General features: G+C 37.2%; 1 protein-coding gene across 4 annotated transcripts in view; it reads left to right on the forward strand.

The window, feature by feature from the left end:
- Nucleotides 1–8,325, forward strand: part of STIM2 (stromal interaction molecule 2) — a 62,809-nt gene extending 54,484 nt beyond the window's left edge. Inside the window, exons 6-14 of one of the 4 annotated variants that reach the window (XM_068680070.1) lie at nucleotides 353–530; nucleotides 1,473–1,650; nucleotides 2,237–2,404; nucleotides 2,593–2,693; nucleotides 2,909–3,147; nucleotides 4,786–4,875; nucleotides 6,649–6,850; nucleotides 7,125–7,273; nucleotides 7,652–7,838. In XM_068680070.1, coding sequence (XP_068536171.1) covers nucleotides 353–530; nucleotides 1,473–1,650; nucleotides 2,237–2,404; nucleotides 2,593–2,693; nucleotides 2,909–3,147; nucleotides 4,786–4,875; nucleotides 6,649–6,850; nucleotides 7,125–7,273; nucleotides 7,652–7,689 — 1,343 coding nt within the window. In that variant the 3' untranslated portion in view covers nucleotides 7,690–7,838. Of the gene's footprint in view, nucleotides 1–352; nucleotides 531–1,472; nucleotides 1,651–2,236; nucleotides 2,405–2,592; nucleotides 2,694–2,908; nucleotides 3,148–4,785; nucleotides 4,876–6,648; nucleotides 6,851–7,124; nucleotides 7,274–7,651 lie in introns of all 4 variants that reach the window. The other 3 variants (XM_068680068.1, XM_068680069.1, XM_068680071.1) reach the window with 3 other exon arrangements.
- Nucleotides 8,326–9,515: the final 1,190 nt, after the last annotated feature.

A 9,515-nucleotide genomic window follows, 5' to 3' on the forward strand; every position in this document is an offset into this window, starting at 1 on the left:
AAAAATCTACGTTGTACAAGAAAACTTTTAATTTAGCATTAGGGTATTTCGGAGGGCACAAATGGAGGAGTACTTACTGAAACATAACTTAAAGTTCTTCCAAGGGTGATAAAATGTAATTGGGAAAGCTCTCAACTAATTTAAATATATAGACAATGTAATGTAAAATTTAATAAGCTTTCCTCAAAGTAATGTATGTTTTAGTATAGACTGTAATGTTCTGTGCATTAGAACAGAATGGCTTACATTGCATCACCTTTTAGGCTGTGCAGGAAGACAAAACAAAACACAACTTCGCGGTGTATTCTGTGTATCCACGAAGTGGTTAGTGATCATGTTATTCTCTGTACAGGTCCCCCTCACAACTGGATGAAAGATTTTGTATTAACAGTTTCTATAGTTATTGGTTTTGGAGGCTGCTGGTTTGCATATACTCAGAACAGAACCTCCAAAGAACACATCACAAAAATGATGAAGGACTTGGAAAGTCTCCAAACAGCAGAACAAAGTCTTCTTGACTTGCAGGAAAGGTATGAAAACAAACAAAGCCTAGTTTAGTTGTCCTTGACTTCATTTTGTGGTGAAATACAAATACAGACCATTTATGCTCATAAATACCGCAACTTAAAGCTTTCTTTGGATTTTGTTAATCTTCTTACGTAGAAATTGTGATGTCAGTGATAATGGGTTTTTGGGTGGGTAGATATTGCTCCTGGATGTTTTAGAATAAAATAATAACTCAAAGGTGGGTGAAAGTAGAGATTCAGTCTTTTGAATCTATTGATTTAGAAGTACATATTGTTATATTCATACAATTAGTTTACTTTGGAATCTCTATTTTCTTTATGTACATTGAAATGAGAACACGGAACTATCTTTCTCCTGTTTCAAGCTCTTAAGTTTGAAATAGACTTTGGCTGATTACTTTGTATTACTTATTTAGCATTACAATAGTTGGTAGGTTTCTCTGGTACGTACGTAACTCAATTTTCTATGAAGATGGCTATTTTGATCTTATTAATGAAGGTTGATCTTCTAATGAAGATTCAACTGAAAGTTGGCATATTTTGTTTGACACTGGACATTTTGTTGTGATGCTGCACATTCATGCAGCTTGTACAGTCTTCAGTATTACAGAATTGCAGAAAGGTTGAGGTTGGAAGGGACTTCTGGAAGTCATCTGGTCCAACCTTCCTGCTCAAGAAGGGACACCTAGAGCAGGTTGCTCAGGATCATGTCCAGGTGGCTTTTGAAGATCTCCAGGGAGGGAGACTCCTCAGAGGGCAACCTGTGCCAGAGCTTGGTCACACATACAGTGAAGTAGTATTTCCTGATGTTCAGAGGCAACCTCTTGTGATCCAGGTTGTGCTAATTGCCTGCTGTCCTGGCACTGGACACAATTTCTTCTCAAGAGGGTGGCAATTTTTAACAAACATGCTGTGTATTTTCTCATTTTTCTGTTCAATGTGAAGGCTTGAGAAGGCACAGGAGGAGAATAGAAATGTAGCTGTGGAAAAGCAAAATCTGGAGCGCAAAATGATGGATGAGATCAATGATGCAAAACGAGAAGCTCATCGCCTAAGGGAGTTGAGGGAGGGAGCTGAATGTGAGCTCAGCAGGCTCAAATATGCAGAAGAAGAGCTAGTACAGGTATCTGCAAACTGTATATATTTTAATGTTGACTTTATTTTGGTCCTTTATTAGATCTTTAAGGGTTTAAAACAGCCTTTCTCTGACACTATTTGAATGGAAAATTCTGAAAGTACTAAAAGCAAAAGTCTGTCAATCATGTCATAGCTTCAGGAGTATTTTGCTACATAAAAGGACATAACTACGTATTATCATAACGTAACTGGATTCATGGAACAGGATATAGGAAAGCTTGTTTTCTATCTTGTTATCACATGAGAAGGAGTAGCTTTGTCTCACTCTTGAGTAGTAATAGAGGATTTATAATACTAAATCAATGTGTTGTCTTACAAATACTTGTAAGCCTCAAGCGAGTGACTATATATCACCAGAGAAAAATCTGAGTGTAATATAGTGCATGGAAATTCACATACCTTAATTTCAGAAATGCCCCATCTGCCTTCCTGACAGATGGGCACTTGCCAAAGCTTGTTGTAAAGCCTTAATATGTTGCGCTGGGTTTAAAAAGGTGTTTATATTTTGTCTTCTGCTGTCAGTTCTAATGAGAATCTTGGTGATGCTTTTTTTTTTTCTTTTTCAATGCTAGGTTCGCATGGCTCTAAAAAAGGCTGAGAAGGAATTTGAGCTGAGAAGTAACTGGTCTGTTCCTGAAGCTTTACAGAAGTGGCTTCAGTTAACACATGAAGTTGAAGTACAATATTACAATATTAAAAGACAGCATGCAGAAATGCAATTAACAATCGCCAAAGATGAGGTACTAATGTTTACTCTTGGGTTACTTAAGAGCGATATCTTGCTAGGTAAATGAAACAGTAAACACAAATTATTCAGATAAGTGTATGCATATTTTTTCTCCTTTGAGATGATGTATGTTGCCTATCAATATTGCTGATATTTTGCTGTCTGTCTTAAGTACATAACATAAGCGTTTCTGCTTTTTAGGCAGAAAAGATAAAAAAGAAGAGAAGCACTGTATTTGGAACATTACATGTTGCACACAGCTCCTCACTGGATGAAGTGGACCATAAAATCCTTGAAGCAAAGTAAGACTAATAACAGGACGCATGTGTTTTTTTTTGGACTGTGTATTTCTGGAATTTGAACTTACTATTGTAGTGTTTTTGCACTTCTATGTGGAACAGCTTAAAAGACATTAAGGTGGGAATATTTGCAGTCTTAAAGGGCCTAGAATGACAGCACTGTTGTTGCTTTGCTATTAAGAAGAGAATAAGTAATTTTAATGCTTGCTTTTCTTCAGGAAGGCACTCTCTGAGTTGACAACCTGTTTAAGAGAGCGTCTTTATCGATGGCAACAGATTGAGAAGATTTGTGGTTTTCAAATTGCACACAACTCTGGGCTACCGAGCTTGACCTCCTCTCTGTACTCTGATCACAGCTGGGTAGTTATGCCTCGAGTTTCCATTCCTCCTTATCCAATTGCAGGGGGAGTTGATGACTTAGATGAAGATACTCCTCCAATAGTTTCACAGTTTCATGGTAAGTGTTAAGTTGAGTAAACTTGATGAGAAAGCTTTGGAACATGGGATTTTAAAATCAACCGGGAGGGGCATACTAAAATCGTATAGGGTTGGATCAAAGTTTAGAAGCAACAAAATTCTGTGTAACTTTTCAAATGTCTTTTGGGACTTGCATAAACTAAAAATAAGGTATTGCAATAAAAATAAAGGAAAAAAAGCCTTTGTTTCTTTACCATGGTGGGGGTGGGGGACACCCCAGGTACAGAGTGAGCTAAAGTTTTTCAAGTCTGCTTGTCATGCTTGGTTCTCCACTAAAACAAGATCTTATCTGTAGTGCTAATTTTTTTTTTCTTAGCACATTTATCCTTTCAGATGGAAGGGATGGATTTTGCCTAGGGTTCCTTGTGCTACATAGCTTTTCAAACATTCTTCAAATCCTGTTGTTGTCCAAGGGAAGCTTTCAGGGAGAATGTTTGTGTTTGGATACATTGGGTTGTTTGAGTGTGAAGCACAGAGGCCAAATGCTGGAGGGAGGGAAATCCAGCTTTGGTTAAACTATGATGAAAGTATATACACTGGGGATCCAGACCACCCTGGTATCTTGAGTCATTACGTCAATACAAGAGCCTGTTTCATGGAAGTTTTGATTAACTGGACTCTGGAGGCATATCAAAAGATGAGCTTCCATGTAGCTTTTTTAAATAAACAATATCAAGCTGGGGAATAAGTAGGGAAGAAATCTTTGTTATGTGTGTACATTTTTCTTCCAGGGCTGGAATTCTTAGAATCAATTAGAATTTTAAAAGGACATAAGGAGAATGCCACTTTGCTGGCTTTGTTTCATGTGCTTGGGGCATGTTTTCGTTCTAAATATACAAGTGTTTTTGCATGTATTCCATGGAGCCCTTTGAAAAGTTTAATACCAATGCAATGCTATTTTTTCTGCAAGTTCTGATTACTTTTAAAGAGTACTATAGTCTTCTCTATAAGGGCTTTGATTTAAAGCTTAGTAACAAATTCCTTGGATGACCCAGTAAGATGTGGATTCCTAGGTCTAAAATTCCAAGAAAGAATATGGAGTAACCTATGGTGTGGTTTTAAAACAGAGCTCCATTTACTATCACGACCTTCCAGATAGTCTAAAATGGCAAATCACGAAATGTGTATGTAAGATGTGATTTTAGTCCATTTTCTTGTTCAGGTCTTGAATGAAAGTGAAGCCAGAGAGCAAAAAAGTGCAGCTGGTTCAGAGGAACGAAGATTAGAGAAGGACTGTATAGTTTCTAAGAGTACATGTAGTTGAAACTTCTGTTTTTGTTAAGATTTAGTTTGTCTTTTTGGAAGTGTTTAGCTAATGAGTGGTATCTCAGTTAATCAGTGATGAAAGTTACCTAAATCATAATAACATTACAAAAACTTTAACTATGTTTTCTGAGTTTTGATGAAGTTTTGTCTGCTTTTTGTAAAGTGATTTGCATGAGAGAAGTAAATTCTTAGTTTACTAGCTTTTATAGTTTATACTATTTACAAAAACAAACTGGAAATGTTTGGGACTGGGGAAACAAAAAATATGTTCAGTGATGTTCCTGAAATCCATTCAGGAAGTCAAATTATTGTGTGATACGTTGGTAACTGCTAAATTATTCCCATCCTTTAGAGAAAAATGACAAATGCACACGAGGAAGGACAGAAGCAAAATGGCTTGTCTTACTCATGAGGCTTCAGGCAAAAGGCAGTATGCAGACAGGTCAGTTACAAGCAAGACTTTCAGTGTCTGGATATAACTGAACTGTCTGGTCTAGGCTGTTACCTGGCCTTAGCATCCTTTGATATCTACTTAAGGTTGGCATAGTTGGCAGTCAGATGGACAGACTTCTTTGCACTCCAGCAGGAAATATGATAGGCTAAAATGGTGTGAAGTAATGGATCTGTTTAGTTCTGAAGTGAAGAACAGGAGGAGATAAAGTAGATGAACAAGGCTGAAACAAAGTCATTACAAGAAAGGGATAGTGAAATTTTCTGCTTTCCATCAACTGGCTAGGATTCAGTTGACTCCTTGGTCTAATGGTCTTCATTTGCACTATAAAACTTATTCTAAGTTGTCATAGCTGAATTCTTTCATAATCCTGCAAATATGCCCCTGTAAGAAAACAAAATGCTTACAATTTCTGTTAAGTCAGTGGTGGTCTTGTTTTTTACACCAGCAAGTAGGATGGCATCTTATTTACCTGGACACACAGTACAAATTTCCTAAATAGATTCTGTATTCTTCAGTACACATTTTTTTTTTAGGAATTTGATTAGTGACAGGCTTGTTTTTTTTTAGCTGCTTTTCCAAGTAATAGGGAATTCGTCAAAGTAAAATCAAAAGTTTGGTTTATGTGATAACTGTCATGTTAGGACTTGGAAGCCACTGTTTATTGCTCAGCCCAGCAGGACACAAAGTCCATGTTGTGGTGAAGGTGCAGTTGTTTGCAGTTTTGTGAATGTTGTGGCTTCCTGCACTGAAAATAGGAACTGAACCTTTTCTGAGATTCCAGGAAGGGAGACTGTAATCTACCTGACTGACTGGCATCTCAAAAATAAGATGCACTTTGTGTCAGGCTAGACATCTTTGTCTACAGTAAATGTTGAATTCTTTTGGTATGCTGTACTAAGTAAACATCTTAAGCAGCAGTAAAGGTATGGTCTGTCTTATTTTAAGCTAAGTGATGCATTCTGTTGGAGAGTGTAAGGAGGTATATGAGAAGTCCTGAGGCATAACAGATATCCTGAAAATAGATCTGGAGGTTTCTTTCCATAAAAGTACTGATGTCTAATCAGTTTCTGAAGGAGGAATTGGATGAGAAAGATCATAGTTTGTCATTTCCTGTTAGGTGCTTGAATGGTCGACTCTTGTGTTGCTGTCTCCACCCATTATTTTTTTTTTCCTGAAATTCTTAGCATGGAAAAAGAAAACATCAAATAGGAAATTCTTGAGCTTGAAATGAGGTTGGATTATATATTTTCTATCTTGTTACATATGATTTAGTTTTCTATGTCTAACGTAATTTTCAACCAGTGCAGTGTATTTCAGTTGAGTGTTTGGTTAGGTACCACCTACATTACAAAACTTTGTGTGATTACTTGGAGCTTAAAGAATACAAGTAGAATACAGGATATTGTGTAATGTGCTAACTTGAGTACTGCTATTTTTAGTTCATAAGGGTTTGCAAGTCTCATTAGTCTCTTCCCTCCCAAGGGAGGGTAGTGAGGCAGGGCTGTACATGGTCAGAGTAGTATTTGGTAGGCACAAAACTTCTGCAGTTGGTTAGCTGCTTCATCTACCTGTAGAATGTGTAAGGTGCTGTTAGTCTGCTTTCTCAACAGTCGAGCAATGTCTTCTAAATAATCGAGAAATGTGAAAGCTGTTTAAGAATCACTGTGACTGAAGCAGACACTTGCTATTTAGTCTTTAGAGTAGATTTTGTTAACATCAATGTCACATGGGGGGGTTTGGTTTGCTTTTTCTTTGCCTCAGGGTCCATTGTAAAACCTCCCAGCACACTGGCAAGAAGCAGTAGCTTGTGTCGATCAAGACGCAATGTTGTGCCATCATCTCCACAGTCTCAGCATGCTTTGCACTCCCCTGACCCTGACATCCTTTCTGTGTCGAGCTGCCCAGCTCTTTATCGAACTGAAGAGGAGGAGGAAGCCATTTACTTCTCTGCTGATAAACAATGGTACGGGGACTAGCAAACAGCACTTGGGAATCTGATAGGAGTGTTTGAGGCAGTCAGTTTAGAATTAGAGGTTGAACCATGACGAAAATTAAAGTAATTTGTAGGATAATATAAATGAATGTAGCCAAAAGGAGCAGAAAGTGTTCATGTCTGGTATGTGTATGTAAATAGCTAGCATGTCATGTACAGTTAAGTAATGTTACAATCCAGGGTGCACTGAACTAACCCTGATTCTCCATTACAATATGTTACTGGCTTTTACATCTGAAACTAGGATCAAAAGCAATGTCAGCTACTGGGCGAAGAGAAGATGGATGGTAACACAATTCTTACAGCATGTTGAGCGTGTACCTACTCTTGTTACATGGCCTCATAGGAAAAGGTTAAATTCCTTTTGGAAGGAGCAAATGAGCTTGTTGAAAGGTAGGGACACTTGTCCTGAAGAAACTTTTTGTGTATGATAGACTTAAATCTCCTTCTTTCATTTCATAACTTTTCTGACTTCACGTGCCAGAAAGATAGTTTTTGTTCTTTGAAGTGAGATGCAAATGACTGATTCTGGGCAGATCCTGCTGCCCACAAAAAGCAAAATTGCAGAAAGTAATTATTTTAAGTTTAGGTAATGAAATGATATAGTGCCAGTTGTAAGTTAATATGTTGGACTTGATGTTTTTGTTAATTAACTACTAGGGAAAAGTGGGTGGTGCTTTTAGACTGATATTATTGATTCTAAATTTCCTTGTTAATTGCACGGTGGAAATAATAGTTTCATTCTTTTCTCCTTTGTTTGCTCTGACTCAGGGAAGTACAGGAAGCAGGTTCAGAATGTGACTCCTTAAATTCATCTGTTGGAAGGAAGCAGTCTCCTCCATCTAGTCTTGAGATGTACCAGACACTTTCTCCTCAGAAAGTATCCCGGGAAGAACTCTCACTGGAGGAATCATCTACAGGAGACTCCTCTTCTCTAACTGCAGATATATCTAGGGGCTCTCCTGACTGTGTAGGCATGGCAGAAACTAAGAGCATGATTTTTAGTCCTGCCAGCAAAGTTTATAATGGAATCCTGGAGAAGTCCTGCAGCATGAACCAGCTTTCAAGTGGGATCCCAGTCGTAAAGCCTCGGCACACCTCGTGTTCTTCAGCCAGTAGTGACAGTAAACCCAGCCATGAAGCTTCTTCTGTCCCTAGGATAAGTAGCATCCCACAGGACCTGTACCAAAATGGTGAAAAAAACAAAAAGCCATCAAAAATAAAAAGCCTCTTTAAGAAGAAGTGTAAGTGAGGTGGGCAGAAGAAGCCTTGTAGTAATGTTATAAGTACTGTTTTTTAAATCTTTAGGAATGTAATTCCATTTGAGCATTCCAGACTGGATGCGCTAATGGAATACTCTGTAGGTGGATTCTATTTAACTGACTCTGCTGTCAAAGTTTGTGCCAGCTGTCAATGAGAAATCATTAAAAGTTTCAGACAGTTTACATTCATTTCTGCCTATTTATTTCTCTTTTTTTAGTTTATTCATAAACCTTTTTTAAGCCACTTTGGACTTACAAGCTTTAATGAACTAGTAAGCCCTCCTGGGCTTGCCAAAGTTTCTTGTTTACCAGAGCATCTTCCTATCTTTCCATAGAGCTACAACATTTATCTACTGGACTTCAAGAAAAATAAAAGAACTAATTGAATTGCACTACTGTTTTACAGACTGGAAAAGTCTCTCTGCAAGTGAAACTGAAAGACTTGTATTTGAGGAGATGAATCTTTTCACTTTTAGATCTTTGGGGTTTTTAAGTAGAACCTAGAATTTCTAATTGACTTGATTTCTGGAAATGGAAATGCCACGCTTTTATTATGGGAAGCTTTGTTAGATGCATTTATTATTAGAATGGTTCAAGTCCTGCTGTAAAGATCATGTTTTTCCCAGGACTTTCACTGTGATTTCACTTCACTGCAGGCTGTATGATAAATATATATATATATATATATATATGTAATTTAACAAGAGAAGAGGCTCTTGATTCCTTATGCAAGTGATGGATATGAAACTTGACCGAGGACTAAAAATATTCACTCTCTTAAAACGAGGAGGTGGGGGTAGTAGCTTTTGTTTACAGACTGACAGACAATGGACATTCGGTTTGTGAAAGTTTTGTACTGTGGTAAAGATAATAAATTGGAAACATTATTGTGCTTGGGAATGTTCCAATTTTAGCTAATGCTTGTTTCAGAAGTCCTGTTTATTGAAAGCTGTTGTAGGCTACATTGCTTATGCTTACTGCTGTGTATAAGTTATTGTTATATTTTTTGGATTAGCTATTAATGTCTTAATGTCCTCCTTTTGTAAGATTTCATACACTTTATTTTTGTATAGTTTGAAGATTTAGCTGTTCAGACATGTCTGAAGTAAATGGTATAATTTTATAATGCATACTGTTATACTAACTCATAATTTTAGATATAAAGATAGCTATAAAGGTGAGACTCGACATGCTTCAGAAAAGTTTTTGTTGAGCTTTTATACGGAGAGATGAAGTTACTAAGAGATAATAAGGAAGCCTTCTTAGGGCAACAGTAGCTAGTTGCTTGAAAAACATTTTTTTTTCCAACAGTTGGAGACAACAAATGTACTGCTTGAGTAACAGTGCCTTTTATTCAGTTTGTCTGAAAACGT

The sequence above is a fragment of the Anas acuta genome, chromosome 4 (genome assembly GCF_963932015.1).
Source record: "Anas acuta chromosome 4, bAnaAcu1.1, whole genome shotgun sequence".
NCBI lineage: Eukaryota > Metazoa > Chordata > Aves > Anseriformes > Anatidae > Anas > Anas acuta.